Genomic DNA, 18,916 nt, shown 5'->3' with positions numbered 1-18,916 from the left:
AAATATATATATATATATATTTAAAGTGTGATTTAAGGAAAAAAAAGAAAAAAACAAACTGTTACATTGGAGTCACTAGAAGTGTATAGAAGGTAGAATTGGTTAATATTTGATACTGTGGAAAAGAAGCCAGGCAGGAATTGTTATGACAGGAATATAATTTTAACATGCTTACCTAAATTTCCAGGTAAATCCAAGGCAATATGCACATGATTTAACCTTATTAGATGTGTCTTTCACCCAAGCCCACAAAGCACTTTGCAAATTGTTTTATGAATTCTCTGCATAATACCACCTTCTCCTCAAAGTGTATCCTATTCTTAAATGGAATGTGTCCAGTAGTTTACACATCAAGATAATTTTGATCAGTATCTGAAGCAAAAATGAATGATGCTATATTTTGACTTAACTATTGAAGAGTAAATTTATAACAGAATTTCACTTCTTTAACCAGATCAGTAGTACTCTTGTAATAGATGTGCGTAACTGTGACTTTCTTTTCAATATCAGCTTTGTTTCATGAGTCTTCTGAAAAATTACTTCTTGGCTATTATTCTTCTTTGTTTGTAAGAATATTTTCCATCTTAGCTGGTTTTGTATTAAAATTTTTGAGACTAAACAAAGTAAAAAAAAACAACAAACCAAAACAAAAACAAGTTGGTTTTGCTGGTTTTTTTTTTTTTTAAATCTGATCCTTGAGACCAATGTCAACATGTTTGCAGATTATTTTTTTTAATTATTTGGGTGGGGCAGATTCATTATTCCAAAGGCAGGGTGTTGCTTCTTTATTTCTCAATATTTAGAGGAAAGTGACAATGTTTTTAATTGCTGGTTAATTATGGTAAAGTTTTAATTTGTGAACATTTTTCCTCTGTTTTGCAGGAAGGTGAGAAATTACAGTACTTATGTTTTGGGTTTTTTATTCTCTTCTTTCCTGCTAGGGTTTCAAGATAGATTTAAATTGCAAACAATTGACGGTAGACTTTGTGAACCAATCAGTGCTACAGATTAGCAGCCAGGATGTTGAAAGTAAACGGAGTGACAAAACTGATTTTGCAGAACAGCTTGGAGCAATGAACAGACGTTGGCAGATCCTGCAAGGCCTGATAACAGAAAAGGTAAAGAAAAAAAACCCCAAACCCAAACAAACTACCTGCTCTGTGGGATACCATGTAAGAAATCTTGCAAACGCCAAGGTAAACAGCATCTACTATTCACTTGTCCACAGGGTCAGTCATAACATCACAGCAGACGCAATCAGTTAGGTCAGGCACAATTTGCCCCTGGTAGGACCATGCTTTTTCCTCATCCTTGTTCTTTATACATGTGGAAATAGATTCTGGGAGGATTTGGGGTATAGCCTTTTTCCAGTCACCAGCAACTTTTTCCAACCATCACGACCTTTTAAACATGGTAGACAGCAGCCTTGAAATGATATTGACACCCTCAGATACATCCTGTCTGGTTCTGTGGACCAGTTTAGTTAAGCAGCTCCTAATTCTTTCCTCTTCTATCATGACTAGTACCTCTGTATGCCAAAATTTGTTAATTGGTATGAAGACATGGGAATCGTAGGTCAGTAGGATCAGAGCAGTGAAGGCACTGTGTGTACCTCTGACTGTTCTGTCGTTTCCCATTAGTTGTTGATGTACTTGTGAAGAGTAACAAGAAGAGCTTCTGTCACTGACTAGTTAGTTCCAGCCAAGACTACTTTCGTACCATCAGTCCTGCATGGCCAGGACATGCTTTCAGGCCAGTTCTTCATAATCTACTTTCTGTGGATTTCTCATTTTTGTGACTTGAGGAAGTTGTCCTTGAAGATTAACCAGCTTTCTGGACTCTTATCCTTCAGTACAGCTTTCCATGGGATCATTCTTACCTGAAAAAAACCAAAGTCTGTTATTCTGAGGATCTTTAGTGTGCTACTTGCTTTCCTTACTTGACTCCCAGCTATCTCATCATCAGTGTAGCCAAGGCAGTTGAACCATTACATCCTCAGCCAGTTCTAATTCAGATTACGGCTAATTAAGATGGTTCATTATATAGAGTGATGTGAATGCTTTTATGGCAATGCTGCCACTTTCAAATTCTGCTTTGTTATTTCTTTGTTTTGTGGGTTTTTGGGGGATTCTCCTCCCCCCCCCCCCTTTTTTTTTCTTTTTGTTTTGTGTTTTATTTAGTTTGTTTGGGGGGTTTTTTTTGAGAACTGAAGTGTTTTTCATTTGCCACTGAATAACACCTAGGATAGTCACAAGAAGCTTAATAAATTTAAATCAGTCAGTTGACAAAGGAAGTAATACAAATCCTCATCTGCTTCACAATAGTTATAAGCAAGGAATATAAACTGTAGTTTGCATGCTTAGTTTTATTTGGGAAATTCTGACATCCTTGATCTCTGAAAAGAATTCTACTTCATAAAAATGTTCTGTTAAGTTGTTAGCTTCTTTCAGTGTATCATAATATTTTAGTATGTTATCTCTACATAATTATTTTTGGATAAAGTAGGGGGTTTATTATTTTATTATTATGAACTCTTTTACAAATAGAGATATATTTGAATTTGAAACATATACTGTTAAATTCTGAAAGCATTGAATTCAAGGAGGCAGTGGTTAGCATTGCTCTTCACCAATTTATTTAATGGACCCAAAAATAAAGGTAATTGTATGACAAAGTATGTACTCATATTTCTTTGCAGATCCAGCTGTTGGAAAGTCTGCAGGAGTCCTGGACAGGATATGAAAATAATGTGCAGTGCCTAAAAACTTGGTTTGAAACCCAAGAGCAGAAGCTGAAACAGCAACAGAAAATTGGAGACCAGGCTTCAGTACAGAATGCTTTGAAAGACTGTCAGGTAACGTCCCCTTATAAATAACACTATTTTCTTTCCAGCAGTTAGTAACACTTGTTAAAGCCGTGTGAAATCTTCATATTAGTGAATTCAGTGACAAAATTCCTCTTTACTTCTGTGAGGGAGAGATTTCATTCCTACAGTACAAACAATAAGAAAGGAGGAAGAATAATGCCCCAAAGCTTTTTAAAAGCAACCAAAGTTATTCTTTTTGTATTATGTACTGAAGCATGGGCATTTCCAAGCATGCCAGATGTACTGAACTAGAAGACCATCAGAGGAATTGTTCCCATTCCTTTTTATCCAGTTTAGGAATTTGATGTCATGAACATGCTTGACTATTCAGAAAGTTTGTTTTTCTGCCTTATTATTCTGCCCTGCCTTTTTACCTATTCTTTTTCCACCTGATATATTCCATCTTGACTATTAAAAGACAAATACTAGAATACAAGGAGGTTTTATGCTTTTATTAACATGTGTTAGGATTTTTTTTTATTTTTTATTTTTTCTTAATATTCAACTATCCAGAGAAGGAAATAGTGCTGTGAGGACAACTGTATGCACAAAATCTTGGTGTTCTTATACCCTTAAAAGGGAGTAAGGAATTGCGTTTATCTTGGTATGACTGTCTTTCCTGCATCATTTGATGAATGGGACAAATATGGTCTAGCTTTTAAGTCTTCACAAACAGAACAGCTGGAAATCTATTCAAACGAAATGCATAAGAGAATTTCATCTGTACTCACCCGTGTATTAAACCCATCTTTGTTTCTAGAAGGGCAAACACTTGGTTAGGCCAGAGATGTTACAAGTAAATTTTTTTTTCTGAAATTCTTGTCCTAACTTCTCAAACTGGTTTCAGTGCTTAGTTTCAAAAAAGGTGTCCTTAGGGTTTCAGCATAATAAACCCATACAACTGCAGCAAGGGTAATTTAGCATAGCTTGACATAATGGGCAGGCTGAGCTTGGCTGGAGTTCAAAGCTGAATCTGATTTATCACCTTTACAGTCCTTTTGGTCAGGGAAGTGAGCAAATACACTTGGGGAGCCAGTTATAAATGGCAAGACTTTGATCAGCAGAGAAACAAATTGTCTAAGAAATAACTGTATCAGACACTCCCAGTATCTGGTTCAGCTGGTACAAAAGCTGCAGTTTATTTATTAACCAATGTTAGTTGCTGTCTAGTGTCTTATTAATAAGTGAAAGCAACCATTTTTTCCCTCCACAGATCAGAAACAGCAGTGTGTCTTTAATTCAAATGATGAATAAGAAACCACTTTTCACAGAGAACCAGAAATACTTGCTATTCTTGGTGCTTGAAACTTTTGCCTGGTTTACATTCTGAATTTTTAAAACTTTTGCGTAGTTTACATTCTTAATTTTGGAGCAACCTTGTACGAACTCAAATGCCTTTTTGGAAAGCAAATTTACTGTGCACAACTTAAAAGTGTTTGGTTTTTTGTCAGCTGGTAAACAAAAGGTGTGTTACTCCAAGACTGTAGTCTGGAACAAGGCCACGGCTGGAAGTTTGAAGAAATGTGAAATAATACAGAAAAAAGTGCTAATAATAAACAGTACAACAAAAATTCTGTGGCTTATATGTATATAGAAAAAGGTGTGTTGTATGTGTGCAGGGATAACTTCTATCAGTAGCAAGTGTGTGTGAGACAGGACAGAATTTTGCTCCAAATACTCCCACCACTATCTAAAATGTAAAGTCTGTTATGGCAACAACTTGTTGTTGTAGTTTTTTGGATTCGTAGGGAGAGTAATTTAAGGAAAGGCATGGGTTTTCAGTTTGCCCAGTTTTGTTGTGATGTTTTCTTTCCATAATGATCCATCTCTAACAGTAAGGAGAGGCTCACAGGAAATTAAAATATAACTGAGATTACAGGGTAACCTAATTAATGTAAAGGCAATACTTCCCCCACCACTGCTCAGACTCAGGGTTTGCACTACCTGACACTACACAGCTTCGACATGAGTCAGGGCATAGCAGGACTTTCTTAGATCTCCCTGCACCGTGCTGTGAATTTATATAGGCAGCAATAAGCTTATGGGATCATGATATGGGCTATATAACTCAGTTGTTCACTGAGTCATCTTGTCCTCTCTCCTTCATTTTATAATTTCATTCTCATACTGTTGAGGCATGAGGAAGATCACAGGCTTTGTGATTAGCAAATGTAACATTTGAAGTAAGTTATTTGAAGCTATGCAGAGCTTCTGCACTTGTTGATAAAATGTGATAAAATTGGCAAACTTTTAATCAGCCTTTCCATGACCAATCTAGGGTCATCTTAAGTCAACAACACTGTCACCACTTGCCTGAAGCAACAAAACGAGCCACTAACAAGTTGTCATAGCCTCAGTGCTTAGCTACTCAGCTCTGTTTTCTTCACTTGTTTTTGCACCAACCGTTCATTTTCTTCCCATTTTCTTCAGTTAGTGTGTGGGACCACTGACTGGAGCAAAATGCTATCGAGCTCGTTAATGCTTCCCAAAAGCATGCAAACTTGAGGAGGCAATAAGAAAAATTCTGGCAGTCTATTGTTTGTTGTCATTGGCTGGACTCCAATGAACTTGTCATTTAGAAAAGGGGAAGACTTGCTGCCCTCAGGCAAGGGGCTTTGCTGGGACCTGGCAAAGGAATAAACACTCCACTTCTTGTGGGGAGGCATGGCAAATTGACATCTTTCTCTAGGAAGTCATTTTGTCCTTTTCCTTGGGTGGCAAAATTAATTTTTTTTCCACAGCTTGAGCCAGCTTTGGACTAATTGAAAAGCTCTCTCATTGTCCTAGTACAAACTAAGACACACAACAATTTTCCCATGTATTCAAACTCTGTCCTATTTTTAATGAGTTTTGGACTCCTACATGAGAGCAGACAATTACACAAAAGTTTAACGTAGAGGACATCCTTCTATTTAAATTAAAGGCAAACAACTATGCTTTAAAGAGAACATAAAATATTAAATTGCTGATGAGTTACTCTTGAGAATAAAAAGCCAAAGTATGCAAGCATGACTTTTCTATTTTTTAAAGATAAGAAGCTTATAAGCATCTGTTCTACTCAAGGCATTATCTAGTCAACTAAACAAACCAAAATATTCAGGTATCTTCTTTTTCTTTTCAGGAATTAGAAGAATTAATAAGAACAAAGGAAAAAGAAGTTGAAAATGTAGAACAGAGTGGTCTTTCTTTGATACAGAACAAGAACAAAGAAGTCTCTTCTGCTGTTATGAAAACACTGCAAGAAATTAACCGTTCCTGGGCCAGTTTGGAACACATGGTAAAAGAATCATTAAGGGCCAAATTACAGTACCAGGAACAGGGAATGAAGGAGAGGGAGAAATAGCAGTTTGCAGATAGTAGACTGCTTCTGTATTATAGGGGGAGAGATTCTGAATTGTGTTCCTGTTTCCATCCATCCCCAAGATTGTGTGCACTTTACATACGATGGTATAATATTTCCTATTCCAAGGAAGCTTTTAATTCTAGTAATTAAAGCTTTTTAGATGATTCCTGATATTTAGTGGAAAGGTATCAAATAATCTGTAAAGACCTACCCTTTCCAGGGCACAGATGCTTTCTTGATCCTGGTTTGGACTGAAGTAGAATGAACTTTATATATTCTCAGTCCCTGCCATCCTAACTTTATAAAATCAAGCAGAGCTTTATGCTGTACCTAACCAGCTGATGGTTATGCAAAATCTTCATTCTCCAACAGATCTAAGATTGGGCATGTAGATCCCAAGTAGTACCCAAGATCAAAAGGAAGGAAATAATTCAAACAACCCCCAAATATCTTGAGTGCTTTTAATTTACTTTTTTTTCCCTTCCTGCCTCCTCCTAGGTTAGCCAAATGAAGATATTGTTGCAATCTGTTCTTGATCAGTGGAGCATTTACAAAGTGGTTTATGAAGAACTAAATAGTTACTTGACAGAAGCTAGATATTCTTTGTCCCGTTTTTATCTTCTTACCGGTTCTTTGGAAGCTGTGAAAGTCCAAGTCGATAACCTTCAGGTAAGAAGAATACCATGGCTCTCAACATACTAAGGATGGATTCAAGGATTAATTTTGTCTTTATTGCATGGTTGCAGATAACTGTACATCTTGGTTCATAAGAAATTAACCAAATGAAATGTACCACTATTTACAGACATACTGGCACCTTAAAATCACATGACATTAAGAAAACGCATTATCAAATAGCCATTGCATTTTTCATTTTGCAGAAAAATGAAATGGTGATGGTTGTTTTCTTTTTAGATTTTTGATGCTGTTCTTTATATTTTGAGCCATACTGTCAAATCATTAAAAGTTTTTAAATCATGCTAAGCACCATTAAAAGTTTTTCACTTTGCTTCATCAGGCTTCTGAGCTATGGGTGCATGTTGAGATCACATTTTAACACCCTGCACCCATGTCGTAGCAGTAGATTGAAGATCAGAGAAAATAATGTTCTAAAAGCTGAGCTATTCATATGTTCAAGTGATTTTCCGCTGTAAGAAAAATAAATAATTAAAAATATTAAAAGCATTGTTCTATTAGATATAATAGCTTTTTATTTCAAAGAAAGTTTTTGTCTTTGGAATCAAAAATAATTATTCAAACATTTCCAGATGCTGAAAGTAACTGCAAGTTGTGTTGTTAGTGTTTGCTGGCAAATTTAAGTTTACATCATCATTCACATATTTTGTGTGACTTAAAATACAGACATATATAAAGCCAAATTCCCTAAGTACGAGTGACACTTTTCAAACCAAGGTTTAAAGAACATCCATTAATGCCCTTTACAGCCACTCTTCTAGGTTGTCACTTCTTATGCATCAGAGGAGAAGTCAGTAAAACAATAGGTAGAGAAAATTTATTTTTGTTTTGCTTATTAAGATTTTGACTATACTGCTTAGTCGGGTTGAGATTTGCTAGGCTGTTCTAACTGTACTAATACGCATAAAAATACGTGAGATTAAAAAACCTTATTTTAAGAATAAAGCTTTTTTATGCTGCTACTTTTTTCATCTTATTCTAACCAGGAAAATTTTATTTATTTTCTTACATCAGTGACATTTTTATTTCTGAGTCAGTTCCATACACTTACTCCTGTGCAAGATGCCCCATCCCTGGAAGTGTTCAAGGACAGGGTGGATGGAGCTTTGAGCAACCTGGTCCTAGTAGGAGGTGTCCCTGCCTGTGGCAGGGGGTTGGAACTAGATTATCTTTACGGTCCCTTCCAACCCAAGAAGAGTTTAGAATAATTTCTTTTACTATCTTATTATTTTGTGAAAATATTAGGTTGAAATTTACTCTTTGCTACTATATCTTGATATTGAATCAAATGAATCTAACAATAGTATTTATATTGAACAACCCTCTATTTAGATGAAGCAATCATAAAATGAAGTTTTTCATTCGTAATCTATAGGATATAATTGATACATAATATCTTGAAATATTTCTACATTGTGCAATTATAATACCTCATACATATTTTTTATTATTTTTTTTTTACTGTTCTATCTGTTTTAGAGCCTACAAGATGAATTGGAAAAGCAAGAAAGTAGCTTACAGAAATTTGGTTCTGTGACCAACCAATTGTTGAAAGAATGTCAACCACCAGTGACTGAAACACTTACCAACACTTTGAAAGAAGTGAATATGAGGTAGAAAATGTCTGTGTTGAATTTTACTTTCCATGGTAAATTTGCATTTATCCATTGACCCATTTTTGTATAATTTCTACTTTGGGGGGTTTTGTTGTTTTGTTTTGTTTTCTGGTTTGGGAGCTTGTGAGGACAAGGCTTGTGGGGTTATTCCTTTTGCCAAGAACCACCTCATTTACTTCAAATAATAAATTAACTTTTTTTTCTCCAGCAAAGCATTTGGATAGTACTGTCAGTAGTTTTGCTCCGTGAATGGCTGCCAACTGAGATTCATAAATACCATGCTGGAAAATAATACTGCACTTAAAATTCAAGAATCCTGTCTGAAAATTTCATTTGCTATGTGTGTACCAGGTTCCCCAGTTTTTGGGTTGCTATTTCAAGTTGTAGCAAGGGCCTTATAGTCAAGAAGATCTAAGCCTTCATCAGTAGCTTGGCAAACAGCTTCCTCAACTTGGAATCCAGGGCAGAACCACTGTAAGGGTTTACTCAGAGAATCTATGGAAAGACAGAATCCAAAAGCAAAAATTACTTTGGTGGAAAGTGATTATTTTTTTTTGGAAAACACAATCATGACAAATTTTTTTAATTTGTAGTTCTGCCTGCACTAGAATCTGGAACTGGAAGGGGGGAATATTTGCCTCATTTCAAAAAGGATACTGTAGGATTTAAGAGTTTCAAAGATGACTGACAGAATTTTCACTTCATCGTTTTTATCATATAATAATAATTGAAAAATAATGTGATTTCATTTAGAAAGGAAATTGCACAGTGTATTTGAGAAAGCACATGTTTCTGGTTGCCATTAGAGCCAAGAATTCAGGAGGGGTTTAGTTATTTAATTGCATAAAAAAATATAAAGAGTTTTAGTAAGTCTGGGAGTATTTCAAAAGAGAGTTACACAGAGCTTTATGACTTTAAATACTCTGTCAGGGTTTGGGAGGATATCGTAGCAGAAGAAATGGTTTCTTCTTTATACCTGTTCTGGGCCTGTTGGGCACATGCAGGAATCTGGTGCTGGCCATTCATGGTCAGCCATGGATGCTCTGTGTGGTGAACCAAAGTGTGCTAAGTGGAAATAACTGGATGTTCACTTCGAAAAGTGCACTTCAGCTCCATCTGACCTCAAGCATTGATATACGGCATCCAAGATGTTGCACAGATCAGACCTGCTCTGGCAGGTCAGAACAGCCTGTCAACATATTTCTTAGATTCCTTTCCCCTCCTCCCCTCCCTCTTCCCCAAATGTCTGGATCTTGATTATTACTAAATTTCTTAAAAGCCAAAAGATCATGGTGAACAGTAGAGAGGAAGAGGGACTGCGATAGTTCTTGTGGACTCTTCAGGTTCAGTCATTCATTCAATCTCTTCACCAGGTGGAACAACCTTCTGCAGGAGATTGCAGAGCGGCTGTGTGCCAGTAAGGGCCTCCTTCAGCTATGGCAGAGGTACAAGGACTGTTACCAGCAGTGCTCCTCCATAGTCCATCAGCGGGAAGACCAGACCAATGAACTCCTGAAGACTGCAAACAGCAAAGACATTGCTGATGATGAGGTTACTGCCTGGATTCAGGACTGCAATGTATGTTCAGTTGAGCTTCGCAGTTTTTAAAAGCTCTGTGGGCTAAAAATCACAAGAGGCTCTCCATTACTAAACTCTTGGTGTATTGGAAACTTGCATATAAACACGTTTCTTTTCACTGATGCATCTCAGGCACAGGAGAGACAATTTTACATCTGTTACCCAAATCTCATGAGTTTCTCATACTTTTCATGTGATCCCTCCATTACTTGTTGCAGTGTTGTTTCAGAAGCTTGTATCTGAAGTCATATCTCTGGAGAAGGTTAATTCAAATTGTATCATTTGATTCAGTCTTAAGTCTCTGCTTATCAAAGCGATTCTTGCTTGGGAAAATACCTCTACCAAACCTATTGAGTTCCTTATAGCAGAAACACAAGATCCTTTGACTGTATTCCCACCAGTCAAGGCTCTTTCTGAATGAAAACAGGCTGTATGTTCAGCGATGTCTTTATCCTTCCTTGTGGAAAGACACTATTCACTCTAAAACCTTGAGATTCTTTCTTTTTCAAGACTGTATCTCAAGGCAGCAGGATAGTTTATCTCCTACCTGTGATTTCATTTTGGTTCTTTTGAGTTTAAGTTACTGTTCAGCATCAGCAACAAAAAAATTAAAATGTTAATTGTCCCAGCGTAAGCAAAACAATTGCAAGGAGAAAAATGAACACATTAATAAGCTTTTTGAGCATTTGCTGCCATAGTCATCTGGACTGGCTATTCAAAGTATTCAGTTTTAATTGAATAACTTCTCAATTTCCTGATGTGCCATTCTTTAGCCATTATGTTAGGCCATTTACAGAAGTTATTTTTTCATTCCTCTTGGTAATTCATAGCAGAAAAAACCAGGAAGTCTACTAGGACAGGAATCAGCCCACAGGGAGGGCTGCCACTACTAAGGACCAGTATGTCAGTAGATTCAAAAGGTTTGTTTAAACAAGTATTGCCTCATCAGTAACTCAGGCTTCCTCAAAGGTAACTGAGCAGTCACTTCTTTCTATTCCTCTGTATACAGGTACTTTTACATATTTTTTTATTCTGTATAATACTTCCTTTTCATACAGGGTGTGAGTGGACACTTTGGCATTGAAATACAGTAGTAAATCCTAGTTTTTTGTATAGTGGTGGAGTTTGGACATTTAATTCCTCCATTAAATTGGGGGGAGGATGACATTAGCAGAATGTCATGTTAACTATTCATATCTTTATTCAATCTCAGGATGTGCTTACGGATTTGAAGGCAGCACAGGAGTCACTGGTTGTTCTTCAAGAGCTGGGAGAGGAGCTAAAAAGCCAGGTGGAGGCTTCAGCAGCAGCAGCTATACAGTCTGATCATCTTTCTCTGAACCAGAATCTGTCAACCCTAGAACAAGCTCTCCGCAAGCAACAGGCTGTACTTCAGGTATGCAGAAAATGTTTTCAGTCCTTGAATCTGATCATTCTGTGGTACCTGAAAACACATAGATTAGCTAAAACTGGATAGGAAAGACAGTGGTGTTACCTGTTCATCAGAATTTCCTAGAATTCCTTGGATGTCAAAGCTGAGAGTAGAAAATATGCTCAAGTACAGCATAGAGACCTTGTAAGAAGGTTCAAGTTCTGGGAAGAGGATAGCACTCATGGAGGAAAGCATCTATCTGGAATGCCAAGGGCACCATGCTTTCAGTGGACAGCAATAGTGCTAATAACTGGATCCACAGCTACTACTCACGGAAAGATAAGCTCTCTTTCCAGCTAGTTCTTTAGCAGTAAAACAAAGGAGAAATTCTGAATAATGGTGTAGAACTGACCTTTGCAGTTCCTATTAATGTCAGTGACTGAACTGATATCTACTAATTGTGTCAAAGCCTGTTCAGTAGATGTTGCTAATTGCTTGTATCACCAGGGACTAAGGAGCAAAAAAGAAGTGACAGAATGTGTTCCGTAGGAAAGTATATGGGTGAGAAGGCAACAAAGGCAGTGGCTTCTCTTTGGCTGACAAGAGGATTTACCCAAGGAATTCAGCATTGTATAGAACGTGCTTATAACATCACTTGTATTGTGAGGAGAAAAAACATAAGAGAAGTTTTTAATTTCAAAGTGCATTAATAGCAACTAGTGGTTTTCTCTGCTGGCAATAAATTAAGTAGGAGTTAGTTTCATAAAAGGAAGTTAAAGGTTATCTATTTTAAGTCAAGGAGATATTTATGCAATTTGTTGAAGTGTTACCTTTTTGCTGTGATTAAAAATCCTCTGTTCTGACTTAAAAATAAAACAAACAATAATTCCATGGTCTGTGAGCAAATCAGCAGTCACAATTGTTCCTAGCCTGTACAGCTGTTTGCAAATTTATAATGAGAATAATCGGAGCGTAATGTCAATATGGATGCTGTGTGGCTGAAGTTCTTAAACTGTGAGTCCTTTTCTTTTCAAGGCTGGAGTGCTGGACTATCAGACCTTTTCCAAGAACCTACAAGTCCTTGAGGCCTGGATAATGGAAGCAGAAGAAATATTGAAAGGGCAAGATCCCAGTCACTCATCTGATCTCTCAGCAATACAGAGTAGAATGGAGGAACTCAAGGTGACTGATAGATGCAGAATATTGATATTATTTTTTTTTCCTGTTAGCCTGGCTAATTGTAGTACAAGGTATGCACAAATATACGTACATTCTATGTATATTAAAGGACTGTCACTCATGCAGAGTTTAAGACTGAGAACTTAGAAGTTTGATGGCAACCAAAGAATGATTGCCAATGTTACTTTACCTCTGAGTAAAGAAGACAAGAAAACTGTTTAGAATAAAATTAATATAAAATCAAAATGGGAATGGATATTTTAGCAACTTTTGGAGATTTCCTTCATCTTGGCTTTTCTCAATTTTTTTTTTTTTTATTTATGTAATTTCTATCTCACTGGTATGTAGTTTAGGGATGGAGTTATCGATTTTTTGGTATCTTGATAAACTGGAGAAACTTTCATACTGTGTATGAAACTTTGCACTCTTTCACCCCTTTTCTTTTTTTGTGGAGCTTCTTTTTCTCCTCTTCTTCTTTCAGAGGCCCTGACAGGAAGTTGATTAACATTGCCATCTCGGCTGTTTTTGTCATTTTAATCTTCCATTATTTTTCTATCAGGATTAAGTATGCATATAATTTCACTTTGGGCATGCTAAAACCTAGGTCATTTTTCTAATGTGGTGGATTGTATATTTCTGTACTGCAAAACAAAAATCTAAAAATAAGGAGCTGAGTAAGTTCAATGGGAATCTGCCAGCCTAACATTAAGGCTAAGAAACAAGGAAAAAGGCTCACTTTTTTGACATAAAGATATGGCTTCAAACTATGCAAAACTAGCCTACTTTCACAGCTCTGAGCAGCAAATCCCCAGTTCAGCAAAACGCTGCTATGCTATTTCAGTTTATTTCTCTGTGCACGTTTAAACATCAACATGTGCCTTCTGGTTTGGGATCAGAAGCTGAAAACTGAAAATGCATTTCCCTGGCATAGGGATTGCTTGCCACTTGGTGGCAGCCAAGGCCATTCCAAATTTAACTGTGCTAGTTCATAATTTCACAGCCTGTAATAGTGTAATTACTGAACATGCTGGTTATTACTTTTATTGTCTGTTGCAGAGTCAGATGTTGAAATTCAGCAGCATGGCCCCAGATTTGGACCGTCTTAATGAGCTGGGTTACAGGCTTCCTCTGAATGATAAAGAAATCAAAAGAATACAGAATCTGAACAGACATTGGTCTCAGATCTCCTCGCAGACTACGGAGAGATTCAGGTGGGAATAGTTAAAGGTTATTGTATAGTATTGTATAGTTTTCATAGATTACAACAGCTAGAAAGTATACCTTTTGCAGAATATATAAAAAGTTACAGATATTTCATTAGTCAAATTAACAGAATTTGAAGTAAGGCAGACTGCTACTTTTCAAAGGTTTGACTAAATAAATTGAATGAGATAGCTGCGTGGGAAAAATGTTACCATCTGATTCATAATTCTGCTGGAAAAGTTACTACGAGACTCAACACGGTGTGTGATAGGAGGAGACTTTACCTAAATCTATCTTTCTTTCTTTCAGTAAGCTGCAGTCTTTCTTGCTGCAGCAGCAGACCTTCTTGGAGAAATGTGAGACTTGGATGGATTTATTAGTTCAGACTGAGCAAAAGCTGGCAGCAGAGATTTCAGGAAACTACCAGAGCCTTTTAGAGCAACAGAGGGCACATGAGGCAAGTCATGAAGTGTATTTATACATAACTACAACACATACTATTTATACCTAAATGGAATGCACATTCTTTTGTGGAGTAATATAATAGTATGTCTTGAAGTATATTTGCCTGCACCATCTGAGGATATCTTAACTTAAAAACAGAAGCATGCAAATATGTCAATAATATCCCGTTTGGGGGAGGACTTGAGTATCTGTCTGCATTTGTGTATAATGTATATACACAAATGTGTGTAAGTGTGCCTATGAGTGCTTTTCGCTTACATTTAGCCTGCCTCGCATTGGTTTGTACCAAGAAAATCAAAGGTTTTATTGGTCTTCCCATAAAGCCTAACTATTCTCATGCACTTTGGCCCTTTTTCTTCAGTCCTAACTGGATAAAAATCTCTGTTCTTTTAGTTTATTCTAATTTTGTTTACTTGTTATTAAAATGCCAACATATACAGCATTTGAAGTGCGTGTTAAAGGACGACTTTTCTGTGAAATGCTGTTACTTAACTCATCATGGGGCCTCCATTTGGTAACATTTCCTTGGAGAACAAACTGATTCAATCTTCACTATGTGCTGGAGTCATTTGTTTCTTTGTAACAAATGAACTAGCTCAGCTTTTGCTGCAGGGAAAAACTGATTCAGAGTTTTTACTAGAGGATGCCTTTATGATTCTTCTGCGAAGTCAAGTGATGCACATTTTTTCTCCACTCATATTGTTGCTGCCAAGAATTCTGGAAAAGATCAAGTAAGAGAAGTCAATTTTCATACCAAAGCTCCCATGTGGCCACGGGAGTTTCAGTTCCCACAACTTTTTCAGTTGACCTACATATAAACTCAGGCAGGCCATAGGGAGAGCCATATCCTTCCACCTCTTTGCCTTACATCTCACAGCATACTGTTTGAATGGATGTCTGATGCAGAAAGTAGTTCACAACCATTTTTGCTTGCTTTAGCATACATTAACTTTAGCATTTAACTGTCTTTGCTTTCACAATTGTTGTAAATTTCATTTCCTCTCTGTGCTGCTAACATTAACTGGACAGTGTCTTTGCAAGATGAGGCATGCCAGGTCTTTGAGATTTGAATGTCCAGAAATCATTACTAAGTGGATAATTTCCTACTATTGTTGCGTTCAGTCATGTCCATAATTTTTGAAGGGGGTTAACGGCAATCTTTCTGCATTCAATTGTCTTGAGATCTCAGCTTAATTCTCTCTTGAAAGCTTGATCTCAGTTTGTAGCTCAGATGAGTGTTAGGCACCTTTCTTTTACATAAAGCTTTTTTGCATTTTATATAATCTCAATGTCTTCAGTACTCAGTGTTCTTTGCAGTGCCTCCTAATACTCATGAAGAATTTTCTTCCCACTCCTTGCAGCTGAAAGGGCCAAATCTGAAATTCTTGAGATGAATTTCCAGGTTCTTTTGTGTTGTATTTTTCAAGATAATGAGTTAATAGTCTTTTTCCACATGCACTACTGGAATGGATACTGACATTGCCTCCAGCTCTGTTACCATCTTTCCACTGCTGACTCATAACTTTGCTGATGTTTATACAAAACGGAACCCAGCTACCTCAGTGGCCTTATGTGGAAATAACTTGCCACTGAAATTTACAAACCAGCAATATTGAGGTGATGCCTTTTTCAAATATCATGCAGAAACACTGGCATCTGCATCAGATAAGTCTCTCAAGATGATCTCGTAGTCATTGTTGTGCAGTTCTCCAGACTTTTGCAAGCCAACATTGTACGTTCCATCGCTTTCCTTCTCCTTTTAATTCCCATTTCTGTGATTCATACTGATTTACATATGAGAAGAAATTGGGGTGGCAAGTGGTCCCACATAATCGGTTATCCCTCTTATGTACAGTGTACATGTGGAGAGCAAGTGGATGTTGACAGAAATATCTCTGCTTTTGGGTAGGGCTTGAATACCTCCACTCTAAGCAGAGTTCCTTATGCTTGACAATTTTTTTTTTCACCTGTCCTATTCAAGAAATACTGAAATTGTCACTTTTGAGGGTTTGGTGGTGTTTTTTGTTTGGTTTTTGTGGTTTGGGTTTTGTTTTTTTTGGTGCTTTTTTTTTTTTGGTTTGGTTTGGTTTTGTTTTGTTTTGAGGGTTTTTTACCAGCTATGATCTGTTCAGTTTCAATCTGTCAGCAGTGCTGGTGGATGTTGTTGTCTCTTGTGCTTCATCCATGCTCCCTAACTTGACACAAATAGATGTGTCAGGAAGTACAATTTCTGCCTTCTTGCTCAGCTTTCTGAAATTCTCAGTCCCACAGTGTTGTGGTTTTGTTCATGAGATAATAGAGCAATTAGTTTCCCTCTGGTTCAGGCTCAGTCATTCATAAAAGTCAAGGTATTCAAAGAATACTATCAAGTATTTCTGCAAGGAAATTAGACAACATTATTTCTTTCTAGTGGAGAATTTATGACCTGGTCAACATTTTCAAAATTAACTCAGTGATTTAGAGAGGCAAAATCCCATTTGAAAAATTAGTCTGTCATCTAGAAGTCCTTAACTACATACAATGTGCTTGAGGGATTTAATTGGGCTGGTGCCAATGGGTATTTTGCTGGCAATTGCAGATGCAGGGATAGGTGCATCACAATTTGAGCTGGTGGAAAGCCAAATAACAAGAGCGCAATCTCGATTTGGGCAATAGTGGCTCTCAGTTCAGGCAAGGGTGAACTTCTGTCAGCTGCAAACACCATCCCTTATAAAAGAAAAAAAAACTATCTCAAGCTTCATACCAGTATACTTTCTCTTTTAATATCTCTGAAAACCTTTTGAACATGGAGGAGATCTAGTACTGAGATGGTGCCTGGTTGTACCTTCATTGACGTCAGAATATTTCTGAACAATGTTATCTAGAGACATGGTCCATTACTAAAAGCAAAGATGTTTTTAAAAATAAATTTTAGTATTTAAATCATACTTGTTTAAGTAGCACTTAGGTAATTTTTGTCTTAAGTAATATTGAAGTAATAAGGGAGTTTTAAAAGTATTGTGAAAATTATTCTGACTGATGGGGAAAATTGGAAAAATTGGAAGAAGTGGAAAATTGATTTCTAGCTCCTACACGTGACTTGCCATTTCTATGTCATTTCAAGTTTTATTGGCAGTGTAAAATTGTATTCAAAGTTTGTATAACGCCATCACGCAAAATCTGAGCATAAACTCAATTTGTTAAGGCAAATGACTGTAATGTTCTTAAACATGTTAGAAAATAGAAAGTGCCCTTTCTGGCCATGCAATTAATACCCTATCTGAATTTTGTTGTAAATTATAGTGCAAATCACACAATTTTATTCAGAGAATAAAACCTAACTTCTATTGATATTATTTAGCTATTTAATAGTTCTAATTTAAATCTCAAGGAACTAATAATAATTGCTAGAACTGGAAAGTAACTGCGCAAGTGATATTTTTAAATGTGTTTCCATTGAAGTTCATGACAAAACTCCCATTGAATTAATTTGAAATCAGAGTAAATACCTGGAAATTACTTCTTAATATTGCATGCAGATAGAATTATAATGTAAAATCTTGTTTTAACATCCTTGTCTCCTGCACAACAGCTATTCCAGGCAGAGATGTTCAGCCGCCAGCAGATTTTACATTCAATTATCTCTGATGGGCAGCACCTCCTAGAACAAGGACAGGTGGATGACAGGTAGACATTCCTGTTCTGTTGCTTCTGCTGTTGCTTCTGTTACCTGAAGTAATATTTAGACTAGTGGGAGGCTTCCAAACAGAGAAGGTAGCAGATGTCAGTGTTCAGATCGTGCTCTTCTGAAATACAAGTTACTATCACTATGGTTAAGCTATTAATTAGCGAGTTCTTAAATAAGACAGTGTTCTGTAGGATGCTTTGGGTTATGTGAATGTGTGAATGCATTTGTGAATACAACAGCTTTGAGGCTGCTTCTCTGACAAAGATTTGTCTTGGATTATCAAGCTTGTTACATATATGTCTCTTCTGATGCACTTTCAAAATGTTACTTTCACCAAAGGAGCCTGCAGTGACAGATTTAGTGAATTACACATGATTTATGCTAACTGGGGATTTCCCTCTGCCAAGAGGATTACCTACTGCCATTTAGGAACACCTGCAGCCTAAATGTGATGGAATAGGAATTCATTGCTCCCTGAGATTTTATTTTAAACACTTATGATCAAATGGATGAAAATCGATGAAACACTGGTGGCTTTGCACTTGTGCATATGCATTGAATTTGCTAAGGGTTTCATGATCCTAATACAAGATGAGCTGTTTATTGGGATGTGAGAATTTTGCTAATGCTGTGTATATCTTATACCTGCTTTGAACTGAGTAGTAAATCTGGGGATGAATTGTGAAATCTCCATTTTTTTTACTATGAATTTGGCTAATCCAAACTGGCAAAACCTGTGGGTTTTCTTTGTATGTTTCTGGGGAGAAGGTAGAAGAGTTTTGGATATTAAAAGTTTGATTTTTTTTTTTTAAGGTCTCAGTAATTGGAGCCCTTTGGCTCTCCCAGTACATGCAGTGTGAAGTTCTCATCCTCAGCCAGCTTTCATGGCTCTTCAGTGCTTTTCTCCTAGTGTTTCATAACTGACAGCCAG

At 36.8% G+C, this 18,916-nt stretch overlaps 1 protein-coding gene across 1 annotated transcript in view; it reads left to right on the top strand.

Annotated features, from left to right (window-relative positions):
- The window catches only part of LOC104403706 (nesprin-1-like), a gene marked incomplete at its 5' end in the record, with an annotated part of 103,455 nt that overhangs the window by 39,169 nt on the left and 45,370 nt on the right, over positions 1–18,916 (top strand). The window contains 11 exons of the mRNA XM_010011945.1: positions 942–1,118; positions 2,699–2,854; positions 5,988–6,143; positions 6,708–6,878; positions 8,385–8,518; positions 9,895–10,099; positions 11,313–11,495; positions 12,507–12,653; positions 13,707–13,861; positions 14,163–14,310; positions 17,890–17,984. Coding sequence (XP_010010247.1) covers positions 942–1,118; positions 2,699–2,854; positions 5,988–6,143; positions 6,708–6,878; positions 8,385–8,518; positions 9,895–10,099; positions 11,313–11,495; positions 12,507–12,653; positions 13,707–13,861; positions 14,163–14,310; positions 17,890–17,984 — 1,727 coding nt within the window. The remainder of the gene's footprint in view (positions 1–941; positions 1,119–2,698; positions 2,855–5,987; positions 6,144–6,707; positions 6,879–8,384; positions 8,519–9,894; positions 10,100–11,312; positions 11,496–12,506; positions 12,654–13,706; positions 13,862–14,162; positions 14,311–17,889; positions 17,985–18,916) is intronic.

The sequence above is a fragment of the Nestor notabilis genome, unplaced genomic scaffold, assembly GCF_000696875.1.
Source record: "Nestor notabilis isolate BGI_N333 unplaced genomic scaffold, ASM69687v1 scaffold16210, whole genome shotgun sequence".
Taxonomy (NCBI): Eukaryota; Metazoa; Chordata; class Aves; order Psittaciformes; family Psittacidae; genus Nestor; species Nestor notabilis.
The sequence above is the reverse complement of the archived record's forward strand: the minus strand, read 5'-3'. Positions and strand labels throughout refer to the sequence as shown.